The sequence below is a fragment of the Phyllobates terribilis genome, unplaced genomic scaffold (genome assembly GCF_046119375.1).
Source record: "Phyllobates terribilis strain yellow unplaced genomic scaffold, ASM4611937v1 Scaffold_9__5_contigs__length_417890890, whole genome shotgun sequence".
Lineage (NCBI taxonomy): Eukaryota > Metazoa > Chordata > Amphibia > Anura > Dendrobatidae > Phyllobates > Phyllobates terribilis.
This window is the reverse complement of record NW_027362769.1, coordinates 229,788,083-229,806,122: the sequence shown is the minus strand read 5'-3', so window position 1 is coordinate 229,806,122 and position 18,040 is coordinate 229,788,083. Positions and strand designations below refer to the sequence as shown.

The 18,040-nt window shown below is 49.7% G+C and overlaps 1 protein-coding gene across 1 annotated transcript in view; it reads right to left on the bottom strand.

The window, feature by feature from the left end:
- LOC141162056 (uncharacterized) overlaps positions 1–18,040 on the bottom strand; it is a 539,567-nt gene that overhangs the window by 492,698 nt on the left and 28,829 nt on the right. Inside the window, exon 3 of the mRNA XM_073647724.1 lies at positions 8,941–9,098. Within this exon, the coding sequence (XP_073503825.1) occupies positions 8,941–9,098 (158 nt within the window). The remainder of the gene's footprint in view (positions 1–8,940; positions 9,099–18,040) is intronic.

Sequence of the window (18,040 nt, the reverse complement as noted above, 5' to 3'; positions counted from 1 at the left end):
CATTGGGTGATTGGTTCCATTATGCCGGAACAAAATGTATCATTATCGACAGTACATCGTCCCCCGAAAACACAGGATGTGTGTATTAGCAATCATTCTGTTCCCATTATTATTCATCAGCCTGTGTAAACAAGCGCCAAAATGCCTGAATATATTCAATCAGCGCTTGTTTAGTGCTCTGAAATTGACTTGTGAAAATGCCCCATAAAAGTTCCTATGTGATGGTACAAAATGTTAGCATTTAAGGCCCCACTTGTAGCTATCACTCACTGACACAATTTCTTTATGACAGCACTTTGGCCAATCTGACATTCATTAAGTTTCAAAGAATATACACTGGTCTCATCAGGTCTAAGATCTATTTAATAGTGTGTACAGACGGTATAGTGAAATTTGACATAACCTCTTTAATGCAGAAGTCAAATTTTTTTTAAAGAGCAACAAATAAAGATATTTAACCAACCCACGTCGCCCTTCAATCTAAAAGAAAAAGATACTACAAATTACCAAAATGTTCAAATAGCATTCTCTTACGTGCGACAAAGCTGTGTGAACAGAGTCTGTACAGCGACAAGATGAAGCCTCTTTGGCTTTGTAGTATGGCATTGTGACACCCCAGGGGTCTGGTTGCCACAGTAATAGAGATATTATGTCTGAGAGCAAGTGGGAGGTTTCTCTGGTCAGGATCCCTAAACATGCAACACGGTCCGCCCAGACCTGGGAGGGGAGGAATCTGCCCTTATAAACTGGGTCTGGGGCGGGATTAGACAGTTCAGTTCCAGACACAGGGAAAGGAAGAACTAGGAGCTCGGTAGGAGCAGTAGCAGAAGTCCAGGGGCTGGAGCTGAGCAGAGTTCGCCCTGGACGAAGATACTAAAGCCGGACACAGGAGTCCGAGGCTGTGGGGACTGATATACACCCAGCAGCAGAAACCAACCGGCAGGGGATTCCAGGTCCTCTGGCCATAGAAGCCCGGAGGCTCAGTCACAAAGAAGGGACCAGCGCCGCCATCCAGGAGCGGAGGCTAACAGAAGGCCCCAAGTCACCAGCCATACGGGTGAGCACCACACGGTATACTCAGGGACGTGGGCTACTTGTAACCGCTGACAGCAAGGTAGCCAGGAAGAGTGCAGATTAACGGGGAGGCCTACAACTCCACCTGGCCAGGGGAACTCCTGCTTGCTCGCAGACTGACCAGGCCCCTTATACTAGCCAGTACTCCCGGGAGGGTCTGCCTTGTACCATCAGTAAAGACCCTGAACTGCACCACACGTCTCTGTGATTCCTTGCCGCTCCTGCACCATTAGCACTGGGACCCTCACACCATCACTCCCATCATCTCTCACATTAGCTGCCCTGAGGCAATACTCCTCCCGTGGGGAGTTATCCCATACTCGGCTGCGCAACCAACATCAGCCTCAGCGGTCGGCAGCGCAGCGGCGGTCCCCACTGACCGCAATCCACGGGTGGCGTAGTCGGACACTTATTACAACATTTAGACTGCCACTGGTTTGACCGCCCTGGGCACGGACCGGGTCACCGCCACGGAGAACTACAACCCCCAGCGATCCAGCTCCGGGTATTCCCCCTGCACAGCAGCAACAGCACAGGCCCAGGGGGCGCGTCAACTTTGGCGTAGTCGGCAGGATTTCGTGCCCGCAACCACCGGGTACTGCGCGCCTGAAAAAGAGACTTTTATACTTACCTGTGGTGAAGTTTCCCGCTGTCCGGAGTCGTTTCCCGCCACCCGGAGCCGATTCCCGCCATCAGACGCCATCTTGGACCGTTTCCCGCCGTCTTCTGCCTTCTTCCCGCCATCCGCAGCTGCTTCCCGCCTTCGGACGCCATCTTCGGGACGCCGCACGGGAAGAAGAGGGGCGTGGACGCCGAAAGCGCGCAAAATCCGAAGCTCCGCCCCACTCTCCGCCCCACGCTCTGACGCTGCGCAAGGTCCTGGAAGGGAGGAAGAGCGACGCTGACGTCATCGGAGCGCGACGCCAGGTCCTCAACCCCGACGATCGACTGCGGAGCCGCGGCCTACGGAAGAAGAGCATCGCAAGGTAGGCCACGGTCCACTAGGGGGGAGGAGGATGCCGGATACCGAGGGGAGCTCCACTGCCACAGCCACCGCCAGCGCAACCGCTGCAGCAGTCATGCCATTCACCATGCCCTATATTCCGGGGGCAACCTGGCTACCCCAGTACTCAGGGGAGTCACATACCCTAAATGACTTTAGAGAAAGACTGGATAGCCTCTTCAAGGTGTACCCCCTCACAGAAGAGCAAAAAGTGAGCATCCTGGTGGCCCAATTAATCGGGGCAGCCCAAAGGGAGGTAAAGTCCTGGCCACCTGGGAGGAAGAGGACTGTCAGAGAAATACTAACCCGGCTGAAAGACACATTTGACACCCGCACCTCAGCCGAAATAAAGCTCAGATTTTATGGGTGCAAACAACGGGCACATGAGAGTATAAGAGACTATGCACTAAACCTACAAGAGGCCCTGAGAGCCATTAAGCAGGCAGACCCTGACAACGTGGGAAATGAAGATAAGCTGTTGACTGAACAATTTATTGAGGGTCTACTGTGCAATGCCCACCGAACCCAGTTGCGGGCAATGGCCTTACAGGACCCTGACCTGGACTTTGCACAGTTCAAGGACAGAGCCATCCGGGTGCTCCGAGAACCGGCACCAGGTGGCGCTGTGACCCACAGGCGCCCTGCTATCACTTACCACCAGGAGACGGCGCCCTTGTCTGCAGGGCCTGTGGGAGCTGATGCGCAGACTTTAAACAGTGACCCGGCTACAGACCTGCACCATCAGGTCCAAGAGCTGACTAAGAGCGTTAACCAGAACTGTGCAGTCTTTACAGGTCTCTTCTCCAGGAAAGATCCAGCTGGCATCCGGACCGGAGGACGTCCCGTGGCGCCGACTGAGGAGGACCCCACCGGCCAGAGGAAGACCCAGCGACAGATACAACGAGGACGGACGACCCATCTGCCGCCGCTGCAATCAACCCGGACATGTGGCAAGGTACTGTCATTTAAACGGGCACAACCTGGGGTAGAGGGCCAACCCCCAGGCATAAGATCATCAGGCCCATCGAACTGGCGTGATAAATACGTAGGGGGACGTCCAATCTTGCCTGTGGTACTGGATGGCATTCCTATGAGTGCCCTATTAGACACCGGGTCACAGGTCACCACCATCCCGTACGTGCTCTTCAAGCAGTACTGGAATGACTCGGACATAACCCGCTACCCAGATGACGACCTGAGTATCATCGCCAGCAATGGTCAGCCCGTGCCACAGGTGGGATTCAAAGAGGTGACCATTAAGATCGGTAAAGTCGAACTGGCGGCACAAGGACTGATTATAGTGGACATAGACCGTCATGAGAGTCACCCTAGAATAACCTTGGGAACTAATGTGATTGAAAATTGTCTTGCAGAGGTGATTCTCATTTTACAGCAGGTTGCCAAGAACGCCAGTTCCGGCCAGCAGCGTGTGCTCCAAAAAGAGATCCGGGCACTGATGAAGCGGCAACAGGTGGAACTATCTGGTGGTGAGATAGGTAGCGTGAGAATGTGTGACCCGTTCCCTATTGCCATGCCCCCAAAAAGTGAGATGATGATTTGGTGCCGGGCAGCTATTGGTCTAAGAGGTAGAGACTACCAAGCAATGGTAGAACCCGTCTACTCAGACAGTAGGCCCACCATTTTGACAGCACGGGGGGTGGTCGATGTACGCCATGGGAGGGTGCCCGTTCGCATCATAAATATCGGGGAGAGAGAAGTATACCTGCCCCGGTATGCCACGCTAGCCAAATTGTTCACCATAAACCAGAATTCTGTACAGGCCGTGGAACCCTTGCCTCCATCTCAACCAGAGGAAGGTAACGGCTCTAAGAAACCAATGGAGGACTGGTGTCAGCAACTGCACTTGGGTACTGACTCCACTCCCTCACACCAGAAACAGGGAGTCTATCGGGTTGTTCGAGAGTACGAGAGAGTGTTTAGTAAACACCCGCTAGACTTCGGGCGAGTAAAGGGGGTAGAACACCACATCCCCACGGGAGACCATCCTCCCATAAAGGAGAGATACCGACCCGTACCCCCGGCACACTACCAACACACCAAGGGGATGCTTAGAGACATGAAGGAGGCTGGGGTAATCAGGGACAGCTGTAGCCCCTGGGCAGCTCCACTAGTCTTAGTGAAAAAGAAAGACAACACCATGAGAATGTGTGTAGACTACAGGAAGGTCAACCGTATCACACACAAAGATGCGTACCCGTTACCAAGGATAGAAGAGTCCTTAGCTGCATTAAAATCTGCTAACTTCTTCTCTAATTTGGATCTCACTAGCGGGTACTGGCAGGTTCCTGTAGCAGAGGCGGACTGCGAGAAGACCGCATTCACCACCCTGATGGGTCTCAGTGAATTTAACTGCATGCCGTTCGGGCTCTGCAACGCACCAGGAACCTTCCAACGGTAGATGGAATGCTGTCTGGGACACCGGAACTTCGAGACGGTCCTGTTATACCTGGACCTGTTATACCTGGACGATGTCATCGTCTATTCCAAGACCTACGAGGACCACCTGAAACACCTGGCAGAAGTGTTTGAAGCTCTGGCAAACTACGGCCTAAAGGTGAAACCCTCCAAGTGTCACCTCCTGAAACCAAAGGTGCAGTACCTGGGACACGTGGTGAGTGCTGACGGAGTGGCTCCCGACCCAGATAAGATCACCGTAATTAAGGACTGGCCAAGACCCTCCAGCATAAAGGAAGTGCGGCAGTTCCTCGGGTTGGTAGGCTACTACCGAAGATTCATTCCCGGTTTCACCAAAATGGCAGCCCCTATGCAGGACCTCCTGATAGGTCAATCTCGGAAAGCCAAAAACCAGAAGCCGCCCTTCAGGTGGGAAAAGCTGGAAGAGGAGTCCTTCTGCCAGCTGAAGATGGCCCTCACGGGGGATGAAATCCTGGCATATCCAGACTACAGCCAGCCCTTTATCCTCCACACGGACGCAAGCAACATCGGGCTAGGAGCCGTACTGTCCCAGATCCAGCAAGGGAAAGAACGGGTAATCGCTTACGCCAGCCGAAAGCTACGGCCCACGGAGAGGAACCCTGAGAATTATAGCTCATTCAAGCTGGAGTTCCTGGCAGTAGTGTGGGCAGTGACCGAACATTTCAAGCATTACCTTGCCTCCTCCAAATTCACCGTGTACACGGATAACAACCCGTTGACACACCTGGACACTGCAAGGCTCGGTGCCCTGGAACAGAGATGGATGGCCCGCCTGTCCAACTCTCAAATGCCAACGCGGATGCCCTGTCTAGAATGCCGAACTTACCGGACGTAGGGGAAGATCCAGAAGATCTGGAAGAAGTCGAACTCCCTGCGTTCCACCGTCATGGGATTACCCTGTATTCCCACCGTGTGAAGGACAGGCGCTCCGTGAAGTTCAATCCCTTGCCCCACTACAACTGGGCAGAAACGCAAGACAGTGATCCCGCAGTCCATCTGGTGAAGGAAATGCTGACCCAAGCCGATGCCAGTCTTGACCCAGACGCTCCGGAGGAGACCAAGCAACTGTGGAAGGAGAAAAGTAAGCTGTTTCTCTACAGGGAGAAGTTGTGCCGGAGAATGGTTAACTCTCGAACACATGAATTGACCTGGCAGGTAGTGGTCCCAAGACGAGACGCGGCTATGATTCTGGAGGCATACCACAACGGAGCAGGACATTTCGGATGGAAGAAGCTGGAGTTCTTGTTGCGTGAACGGTTCTTCTGGGTAGGCATGAGAGGAGCCATCGAGAGGTGGTGCAGAGACTGTGGCCCGTGCCACCTGAGAAGAAAAGACCGAGCCAGCCAGAAGACTCCCCTGCAGCCCATCATCACCAGACAGCCACTGGAACTGGTAGCCCTGGACCATGTGAAACTGTCTCCAAGCAGATCTGGGTATGTCTACGCCCTCACAATCGTAGATCATTACTCCCGGTTCCTGGTGGTGGTCCCGGTCAAGGACTTAACGGCTCAAACAGCAGCTAGAGCCTTCCAGCAGCACTTCTGCCGTCCACACGGGTACCCGGACCAAGTGTTGACAGACCAAGGACCAGCCTTTGAAGCGGAGGTCTTCCAGGAGTTCTGCAACCTGTATGGCTGCAAGAAGATAAGAACAACGCCCTATCACCCTCAAACCAATGGACTCTGCGAGAAGATGAACCAGGTGGTGATAGATCTGCTAAAAACATTGCCCCTGGAAGAACGCAGTCTGTGGCCTGAGAAACTGCCCGATCTGGTGGACCTGTATAACCACATCCCTGTAGGTTCCACCAACTGTACCCCGGCTTACCTAATGAGAGCAAGACCTGGTAAGCTGCCTATTGACCTGGATATGGGAGTCCTGACGCCTGAGGACACCTCGCCAGAGGCAGACTGGGATACAGAACGGCAGCAGCAGTATCGGAAAGTACAGGAGAGCGTCGAGCGAAGTCTGTCTCAAGCTAGAGAAAGGCAAGAGAAGGCTTATAACCAGTATGCTCCCGCTGTTCCCCTGGTACCTGGAGAGCAGGTCTTGAAGAGGAAGAGGCGGCTCCACAAGTTGGACGACCAGTGGGAGAAGGACCCGTACACCGTACTGCCATCAAGCCATGAGAACCCAAAAATCTGCGTAATCAGTAAGGATGGAGGAGAAACCACAGCCATTGTCTCCAGAGACCACCTGAAGAAGTGTCCCGAGCAGCTGCAAAGCCCTGAAGAAGATCAAGAAAACCCTCAACCCGCAGAGGAAAGGGAAGAAATGATCAGTACCGTACTCGGAGACTTCCCCCGGTCTTGGACACAAGTAAACGGCGCTGTCGTGGTACCCGTCCTCACCTTTCTCCAGCCAGCCCCGCAAGTGCCTACAGAGGAACCGGTAGAGCTGGAAGAGCAGCCGGCCCAAGAGGCAGAAGAGTCCACACCAGCAGTACAGGAGGATCAACCCTCTGCTAGTAGTGAGCCTGCCGTGCCCCTAGTGAGCCAAAGAGTGCGCAGACAGCTGCCCAGCTTACCTATAACATCCCCTACACCCTGTAGTGCAGACCCAGTTAGTGAGCTCCGTAGGTCCACTAGAGTCACTAGAGGTCAGATGCCCGCTCGCTGGAGAATCTAAACCAATGCACTGTAAAGTTGACTGTTTATTGAAAAATGTTTATGGTTTATGTTTGTTGCCTGTTACTAATTATGTTTCTCAGTTACCCTGAAGATTTATTTGGACTAACAGGTTATGGACACTGGATAACCGGAACAGTTTTGTAGATAGTTGCACCTTGGTGCCTCTTGTGAAGACGGCCGCGGAAGAGAAAACCTGTCTGGCGTGGCCTCCTTGCGGCCCAAAGTAGTTAGTCTACCCTTGCAGCCACGCCCAAGGACAACGCAAGGGGTTTGCTTTGGACAGGTCCCCTATTCTGTGCCAAGACTTTGCCTTGTTGGGTGACATGGACACCCCCTTTGTTTCATAAACTTCACCTTGGGTGATATGGACACCCGGTCACGGAAACGCCGTGACCTTTACAGACTAAAGTTTCTTGTAAATATGTTATTGTATTATTGTTATACCTTGTATTTATGTTTCTTCAAAAATGTGTTTAGTCCCGGAGTACTAAAATTTACTAGGGGGGAATGTGACACCCCAGGGGTCTGGTTGCCACAGTAATAGAGATATTATGTCTGAGAGCAAGTGGGAGGTTTCTCTGGTCAGAATCCCTAAACATGCAACACGGTCCGCCCAGACCTGGGAGGGGAGGAATCTGCCCTTATAAACTGGGTCTGGGGCGGGATTAGACAGCTCAGTTCCAGACACAGGGAAAGGAAGAACTAAGAGCTCTGTAGGAGCAGTAGCAGAAGTCCAGGGGCTGGAGCTGAGCAGAGTTCGCCCTGGACGAAGATACTAAAGCCGGACACAGGAGTCCGAGGCTGTGGGGACTGATATACACCCAGCAGCAGAAACCAGCCGGCAGGGGATTCCAGGTCCTCTGGCCATAGAAGCCTGGAGGCTCAGTCACAAAGAAGGGACCAGCACCGCCATCCAGGAGCGGAGGCTAACAGAAGGCCCCAAGTCACCAGCCATACGGGTGAGCACCACACGGTATACTCAGGGACGTGGGCTACTTGTAACCGCTGACAGCAAGGTAGCCAGGAAGAGTGCAGATTAACGGGGAGTCCTACAACTCCACCTGGCCAGGGGAACTCCTGCTTGCTCGCAGACTGACCAGGCCCCTTATACTAGCCAGTACTCCCGGGAGGGTCTGCCTTGTACCATCAGTAAAGACCCTGAACTGCACCACACGTCTCTGTGATTCCTTGCCGCTCCTGCACCATTAGCACTGGGACCCTCACACCATCACTCCCATCATCTCTCACATTAGCTGCCCTGAGGCAATACTCCTCCCATGGGGAGTTATCCCATACTCGTCTGCGCAACCAACATCAGCCTCAGCGGTCGGCAGCGCAGCGGCGGTCCCCACTGACCGCAATCCACGGGTGGCGTAGTCGGACACTTATTACAACATTTAGACTGCCACTGGTTTGACCGCCCTGGGCACGGACCGGGTCACCGCCACGGAGAACTACAACCCCCAGCAATCCGGCTCCGGGTATTCCCCCTGCACAGCAGCAACAGCACAGGCCCAGGGGGCGCGTCAGCATCATAGGCATTGCGTACTGTACTGACAGATGGGGCCTCTGTGAGGCGCCATATTCTACCCTAGGGTAACATGGAACCTTCCATGTGTATTTTCTATACACATCTTTATTGTGAAAGGCATCCCAATAAAACAAATAATTAATACATAGTGGGTGATTCGAAGAGTGCCATCACTTTTGTACTATATCTAGCATTAGTTCAGTACTTTGAAAAATGAGAATTAAAAAATAAAATACAGTACCCACCTTTAAAATCATATGACATTTTCCCACAACTTCTATTTGAACAAAGCACTCTAATTTCAGAAGGCTCCTGCCAGAAGTTCCTTGTAAAAATGTTTCGGTGACGGCAGAATAGCTGTATATGTATTTGTATCCCTTCTGGAACGCCAGCTGACCAGTACCTAAAAAGAGTGAAAAGTGGAAACAACTTCATTACCATCAGGAATAAAACAATCGCCATAAGCATATTCAGAAAATGAAATGACTATTGTAGATTCTGTACCTTCCCAGTGTTTTGGTGAATACTACGGAGATACTTTTCAGAGATCTATTAAATAACCTCAGTGTCAATCTCCCTTTTGGAAAAAAAAATTAAACCCTTTTTTAATCTTATTCGACCCCTTTTTAACCAGCACATTTATATTTTGCTATGAAAATTCTCCCAATTGAATTATACTGCACATAAACACATTAAGTATTAATGAAAAGTTTCCAAACCCAATATTTTTTCAATCAGATGTTTGGTTTTATACACGTTCGTGTAAATTTTCATTGTGGGAAAAAAAAAGTTACTTTCAGAGCAGCTTTTATGGCCAGCACTGCAGTTTATACAATAATTAACTCTAGTTTTATAGGGAAATACAAAACGCAGTGAAACGTTGCATATATGACTCATCCATGCAGACGACGTAGAAGTTTATTTCAGATGTTTCATATAAAGAAATACAGCTGATATGATGCAGTTCCCAATATCATTTGGTACTGATAAAAAAAAATGTTTTCTAAAAGAAAAGATTCAAGTTTCATGGAAAGGAAAGCGCAGTATTTATTTTAAAAGTCAGAACATCTTGCCACTAAAGGGAGCCTTCACTCACAGCATTTTTGGAAAAGATGGTTTTGCAGTTTTTCACTGAATTTTTTGGGGGGCCCAAAAAATTCTATAAAGAGGTTGGGCACTACCCGGACAACAATTCTACAAAAATATATTTGCCTCATATAAAATAACAGCTTTACTCACCTCTGGTGTAGGTGCGGTTCAGCGAGGTCAGCGCTTACTCTCCTGGGGCCGATTTTCGAATGTCACGCAAGCCCTGCAGCCAATCAGTGGCTGCTTCATTCTCACTTCCTTCAGAGGTAACTGACATCTGGAGGGAGTCAGAGAGCAGCAGCAGATCTCACTTCTACCAGGTGTCTTTTTCATCTGAAGAAAGTGAGAGTGAAGCGGCCGCTGATTGACTGCAGGGGTTGTGTGACATAACAACGTCACATGGGTCCCAGGAGAGCAAGAGCCGACATGGCTGGAACAGCGCCCGCACTGGAGGTGAGTATAGCTGTTATTATTTTACATGGGGGAAATATGGTGAATGAGAACAGTACTAAGGTAATTGGTGGACATGGACTGTAATCCAATGACAGGTTGTCAAACTTGGCTATTCATTTTATAAAAATGAAGGATTAGGGGCGATCGTATTATAATGTACAAATATATGAAGTACAAAGATCATTTGAATTACCTATCGTCACCTAAGGCCTGCATATACTATCATGCGAGATCCCACAACCATATCTAAAAGATTTCTATGAATTGCACATTTGTAATTCATAGCATGTCCTGGGTAAAGGCGGCCATAATCCAGGAAACAAAAAGACAGACAGTATGGAGGACCTGGTCAAGCATCTTGTGCTAGCCCGGCAAAAGACAAGCAAGCTGGTAACAGATCCACCAACAGCAGCAGTACCAACAAGACCAGCTCTGACAGCAGCAGCAGCAGATGGAATTGCTTGCAGAGGCGGTTCGTCGGAGGCCAGCAGCCCCTCCCCCAACTCCAGGTGATGACTCGTAAGTAGTGTTGAGCGATACCTTCCGATATCAGGAAATATCAGATCGGATTAGATCGTGCCGATACCCAAAAAGTATCGGATATCGCCGATTCCGATACCGGAAACCAATGCAAGTCAATGGGACACAAATATCGGAATGAAAATAAACCCTTTCTTTCCTTGTAGGTTAATTCTACATGAAGGAAAACAACTAACAATAATGTAGAATGTATTGGGGGAGGTGGTTGCCCAAATCGATGGGAACAGTGCTCACAGTGAAACAAGAAAAGCCGGCAATTCAGCAGCGGCATACACCGGTACCCGACAATTTAGAACAGAAAGAATAGAGCTTCACACATAGATTAGACAGATAGAAACATGTCAGTCACATATATAATAAGTACAGTGACAGTGTTGGTTACTGTACTTGCCATTTAGTGTAAAGGATTTATTTAAAAAAATAACAGTGTTTTCATGCACCGTCTCTTTATAAAAGCCGGCCGGCAATTCAGCAGCGGTACCCGACAATTTATAACAGAAAGAATAGAGTATCACACATAGATTAGATAGATAGAAACATGTCAGTTACATATATAATAAGTACAGTGACAGTGTTGCTTACTGTACTTGCCTTTTAGTGTAAAGGATTTATTTAAAAAAATAACAGTGTTTTCATGTACCGTCTCTTTAAAAAAGCCGGCCGGCAATTCAGCAGCGGTACCCGACAATTTAGAACAGAAAGAATAGAGCTTCACACATAGATTAGATAGATAGAAACATGTCAGTCACATATATATGAAGTACAGTGACAGTGTTGCTTACTGTACTTGTCATTTAGTGTTAAAATAAAGGATTTATTAAAAAAAAATTTGGCGTGGGGTTCCCCATAATTTTAGTCTCTAGCGGAGGTTAAGCAGACGGCTTGGGCAGATGTTTAAAGCCTGGGAAGGGGGTAATACCCATGGAGCTCCCCAGGCTACTAATATCAGCCCCCAGCTTAATACCTAGCCTTTACTAGCTATTAAAATGGGGGACCCCCCAAAAAAAATGACGTGGGGTCCCCCCTATTTTAATAGCTAGCAAAGGCTAGGCAGACAGCTGAGGGCTGATATTAATAGCCCAGGAAGGGTGCCATGAATATAGTCAAATAATAATAATTATTAAGCTCTCCTCAGTGTCAGGCTGTGACGGCATCCAGATGAGCCGACAATGAACTCAGCTCACCTCATGCACGTCACTGACAGCGTGGGAGAATTCTCCTGCGCATGCGGTGAGCGTGAGAGACTCGGCTCATCTTTATGCCGTCACAGCCAGACACTAAGGAGCGCAAGCATGCCTGCGCTTCTCAGTGTCTGCGGGATGACAGGCTGGATGGCAGCTTTCTGCTGCGGTCCAGCCTGTCATCTCGATGTAGCAGAGCTGGAGCTGTCCTGGGAACGATGGAAAGGTAAGGATGAGGTTGCTTTATTATTTTTCTTTTATTGCAGGAGATCGTTGGCTTCAGCTGGAATGGGCGTGATGGTAAGTATGGTTTAATTTAGAACAATAAAGAATCGTGTGTTTATTTCAATTAAAGGACTTTATTCTGGGTGTTGTGTTTTTTTTTAAATACTTTACTAGAAATTCATGGCGGTCATGTCTAATATTGGCGTGACCCCATGAATTTCGGGCTTAGGGCCAGCTGATAATGTCAAGCTGGCCCTAACCCCTTTATTACCCAGTGAGCCACCGCACCAGGGCCCTGGATGAGTTGGGTACAGCGCCAGAAGATGGCGCTTCTATGAACGCGCCATTTTCTGGGGTGGCTGCGGACTGCAATTTGCAGTGGGTGGGGCCCAGAAAGCTTGGGCCTCCCTGTGCTGCAGATTCCAGCCCCCAGCTGCCTAGTTGTACCTGGCTGGACACAAAAATAGGGCGAAGCCCCACGTATTTTTTTTTTTTAATTATTTCATGAAATTCATGAAATAATTAAGAAAAAAAGGGCTTCCCTATATTGTTGTGTCGAACCAGGTACAAATAGGCAGCTGGTGGTTGGGGGCAGCCCGTTCCTGCCTGCTGTACCTGGCTGGACACAAATATAGTGCGAAGCCCCAAATCAATTTATTTTTAATTATTTCATGAAATAATTTAAAAAAAAAGGGCTTCCCTATATTGTTGTGTCCGGCCAGGTACAAATAGGCAGCTGGTGGTTGGGGGCAGCCCGTTCCTGCCTGCTGTACCTGGCTGGACACAAATATAGGGCAAAGCCCCACATCAATTTTTTTTAATTATTTCATGCAATAATAAAAAAAAAGGGCTTCCCTATATTGTTGTGTCCGGCCAAGTACAAATAGGCAGCTGTGAGTTGGGGGCAGCCCGTTCCTGGATGCTGTACCTGGCTGGCATACAAAAATATGGCAAAGCCCACGTCAAAATTTTTGGGAAAAATTAATTAAAAAATAAATAATAATTTAGGTACTGCATCTTTATTAACCCCTCAAGTGTCATTTAGTGTTAAAATAAAGGATTTATTAAAAATAAAATTGGCATGGGATCCCCCATAATTTTAGTCTCTAGCAGAGGTTAAGCAGACGGCTGGGGCAGATGTTTGAAGCCTGGGAAGGGGGTAATACCCACGGAGCTTCCCAGGCTACTAATATCAGCCCCCAGCTGAATACCTAGCCTTTACTAGCTATTAAAATGGGAGACCCCCCCAAAAAAATGACGTGGGGTCCCCCCTATTTTAATAGCTAGCAAAGGCCAGGCAGACAGCTGGGGGCTGATATTAATAGCCCAGGAAGGGTGCCATGAATATTGGCCCCCTCCCAGGCTAGAAACACCAGCCCTCAGCCGCCCCAGAAATGGCGCATCCATAGGATGCGCCAATTCTGGCACTTAGCCTCGCTCTTCCACGCTGCCCTGGTGCAGTGGCAGGGGCTAATAGTGGCGGGGTTCATGTCTGCGCCAGCTGCCATGAAACCCAGGTTAGTAATGATGGGCGTCTATATGACACCCCCATTACTAACCTACAAAGTGTTAAAAAGAAAAAACACACACTACACCCAGAAAAAAATAATTTATTTGAAATAAAACACACCATTTTATTTAATTCTTAGTTTACTAAAAAAAAATAGTTACCTGTCCATGTTCCTGCGCTGATCTCCCATGCACAGCTGTCACATCTGGAGATGGTGACAGCTGTGCATGGCTGCTGTAAGCTCACACTGCCGGTAACACGTCCGCTCCCGGCAGCGTAAGCCACTGACTGAGGTCACCGGAGTGCATTCAGTCAGCGCAGCTCCGGAGACCTCCTTTACGGCACTGCTGTACCGTGGGAATTTCTAACGGTACAGCAGGGCCGTAAAGGAGGTCACCGGAGCAGCGCTGCCTGAACTCCGGCGAACCCGCTTATGCAATGACGGGGCTGCTTTACGGCCCCGTCATTCTAGCGGCGGCAGCGGTTTAGAGCGGTCACATTCTATGTGGCTGCTCTAAACTGGAGATCTTCGTAGGACACTCGTGGACTACTACGGAGGGGTAAGGATAAGGTTGTGGTTTATTATTTTATATTTTATTACAGGAGATCGATGGCTTCGGGGAATTAGGTGTCTAGGTGAGTATAGGTGTAGTTTTTTATTTTTTACTTTATTTTAGGTGGCGATTGGCGGGGACAGGTAATGTATAAACTAATTTATTTTAGGTAACCACTGGCCACCAATGAAATGTATTTAAAATTTATTGGGGACCAACAACCCCCCCAAAAAAATATGGGGGCCTAAATAAAACATGTATAGGGGCAAAAATAGAAAACTATGGGGGACAGAATAACATATGGGCCAGTTTAAAGGGCAATTTAAATAGCAGGATCAGGCTGATGGGAACTACTGCTTCCATCAAGCTGATACTGCTGGCACGAGTGGACGGGGGACAGACATAGGCCGATGGGAGTAGTAGTGTCACATCGGCCTATGTCTGCCTGCACGCACACATCCCGCACACATCGCGCACACATCACGCACACATCGCGCACACATCGCGCACACATCGCACAGACACCGCGCACACACCAATCATGATGGGCTGATGGTCTGGGAGGTGAGGCAGACCTGTGCGGCTGTGGGAAAGTCCATGTGAGTTCATGCAATGCAGTCAAGCATGAACTCACATGAACCCTCTGAGGGCACCGCGGCTACTTCAAATGAACAGCTGATCGGCATCACCTGATACCTCAGCTGTTCATTTGAAATAACCGGCGGGAGAGCGCAGCACAGAACGGGAAATCCGGCGGTGAAGTCTTTTCACTGCCGGCTTCCCCGCCCGGGTCCTTCGCTCCCCGCTCCCTGGTGCTGCGCTCCCCGCCCGGTCCTAACTTACGATCGGGATGGGAGGTGGCGAGGGGAGCGGAGGATCGGGGTGGGAGGCTGCGGGGAAGCGAGTATGGGGCTGAGTGATTGTTTAAAAGCCGGCGGCTTTTTACCACCCGCCGGCTTTTAAACAATCAGGAGAATTCTGGGATGGCATTCTGATGACAGGCTGGATAGCAGCTGAGTGCTGCCATCCAGCTTGTCATCCTTCAGAGACACTGCAGAGCGCAGGCATTATGGGAAATTATGATTCCGGTATTCGATATTGTAAAAATATCGGAACTCAGTATCGGAACTCCGATACCGCGAATATCGGCCGATACTCGATATTACAGTATCGGAATGCTCAACACTACTCGTAAGTCCGGAAAGTGGTAAGACGAGCCATGTAAAAAATGACCTCGGGCGATGATGTGGAAGCTTTCTTGACTGTGTTTGAGAGAGTGGCAGAGTGGTAGAAGCTACCGCCGGAGCAGTGGGTGGAGGTGCTGGCGCCCTATGTGACTGGTGAACCTCAAAAGGCTTATTATGATCTGGCCTTACAGGATGCACAGGAGTATTTTAAGCTGGGAACTGAGATGCTGGCACATGTTGGAGTGACTATGTCAGTCAGAGCCCAAAGGGTCCACCACTGGGCATATTGCGATGATAAACCACCTCGCTCCCAAATGTTCGACCTTCTGCATCTTGAACAGAAGTGGCTGCAGCCGGAGTCTTCCACTCCAGCTCAGATGGTCAAGCGGGTTGTCATGGACAGATTTGTGCACTCTCTGCCCAGGTCTGGGCTGCGCAGGGAGACCCCCGGAATGCGGACGACCTGGTCGGCCTCGTAGAAAGATACCAGGTGCTCGATAGATCCCTAAGGAAGCAGAGTGGTGCTGCATCCCCATACTGGGGTAATCAGAGGGAGCCCGAGTCCCAAAAGAGGGGTGATAGAGCCACAACTCGGGAGAGTCCAAGGTCCTCAGGGTTGCTGAGGGCTTACCAAAGGCCGCTGGGAAAGACATGATCTGCTGGAGATGCCGCAGGCCTGGACACATAACCGCCCATTGTCCTATGTCCTCTGAGCCGATGGACAGCAGCGTTAGGAAGCGCTGTTCATACTATGCTTACTCCCCTACCTGCTATTCTCCATTAGGGAAGTTCCCCAGGCCTCTACGCAGTTCTCACCCTTGGAATTGCTTTATGGACGGCACCCACGGGGACTGTTGGACAATGCGAAGGAGACATGGGAAGCCACGGTAACACCCCACCAGAGCGTCATCGAGCATGTGACCCAGATGCAAAACGGGATCGCGAGGGTGATGCCGATGGTAAGGGAAGGCCTCCTTCAAGCATAAGAGGCCCAGGCGAGGGTTTACAATCGGTCGGCGAGACTGAGATAGTTTAGCCCCGGAGACCGAGTGTTGGTGTTGATCTCCACAGTGGAGAGTAAATTCCTAGCCAAGTGGCAAGGACCACACGAGGTGGTCGAAAAGTTGAGTGACGTCAACTACAAGGTCCACCAACCAGGGAGAAGAAATAGGTATCAGGTGTACCACATTAACCTGCTCAAACCTTGGCGAGACAGGGAACAAGTGGAAGCTACTTGCCTGGGGGTCCATCCTGAAGCCCTAGTCGTGGATATCACAGTGGCAGAGACATTTTCACTGGCCCAGAAGCATCAGTACCGAGAGCTGCTTCAGCGGAACAGGGACCTGTTTTCGGAGCTGCCTGGTTCTATGCAGGTGGTCGAGCATGAAATCTTGACGGAGCTGCATGTAAGGGTGAATCAAAGGCCATATCGGATTCCCGAAGCCCACCATAACGTGATCTCCAAGGATGTGAGGAGAATGTTGAGCCTGGGCGTCATTGAGGAGTCGAAAAGCGGTTGGTCCAGACCCATTGTCCTTGTGCCGAAGCCAGGTGGAGAATGGCCCTTCTGCAATGACTACAGGAAGCTGAATGAGGTATCAAAGTTCGACACATATCCGATGACCAGGGTCGATAAGCTCATTGAGAGGCTAGGGTCAGCCAGATATATCATCACCCTGGACCTAACGAAAGGGTACTGGCAAATTTTCCCGTCCCCAAGTGCCAAGGAGAAGACAGCCTTCTCTACTCTTGACGGGTGCTTTCAGTACACCAGGATGCCGTTCGGTCTGCAGGGAGCCCCAGCTACCTTCCAGAGGGCCATGGACTGGATTCTAGCCTCTCGCAAAAAGTATGCCGCAGCTTACCTGGATGACAATGTGATATTCAACCCGGATTGGGGAAGTCATTTACAGAAGGTCCAGGCAGTACTGGATGCACTAAGGCAGGCAGGGTTTACTATAAACCCAAAGAAGTGTGCAATGGGGAAAGAAGAGGCGATGAAGCTGATGGAAATAACTGAGCGCAGCACTCAGCAGCTTTATAGATAATGAATAGAGCAGAGGCCAAGCAGGCACAACTGTGCTCCATATATATACACACACATATATATACACATGCATACACACAGATACAGTGGGTACGGAAAGTATTCAGACCCCTATAAATGTTTCACTCTTTGCTTCATTGAAGCCATTTGGTAAATTCTAAAAAGGTCTATTTTTTCATTAAAGTACGCTCTGCACCCCATCTTGACTGAAAAAAAAACAGAAATGTAGAAATTTTTACAAATTTATTAAAAAAGAAAAACTGAAATATCAGATGGTCTTAAGTATTCAGACCCTTTGCTCAGTATTGAGTAGAAGCACCCTTTTGAGCTAGTACAGCCATGAGTCTTCTTGGGAATGATGCAAAAAGTTTTTCACACCTGGATTTGGGGGTCCTCTGCCATTCTGCAGACCCTCTCCAGTTCCGTCAGGTTGGATGGTGAACGTTGGTGGACAGCCATTTTCAGGTCTCTCCAGAGATGCTCAATTGGGTTTAGGTCAGGGCTCTGGCTGGGCCAGTTAAGAATGCTCACAGAGTTGTGCTGAAGCCACTCCTTTGTT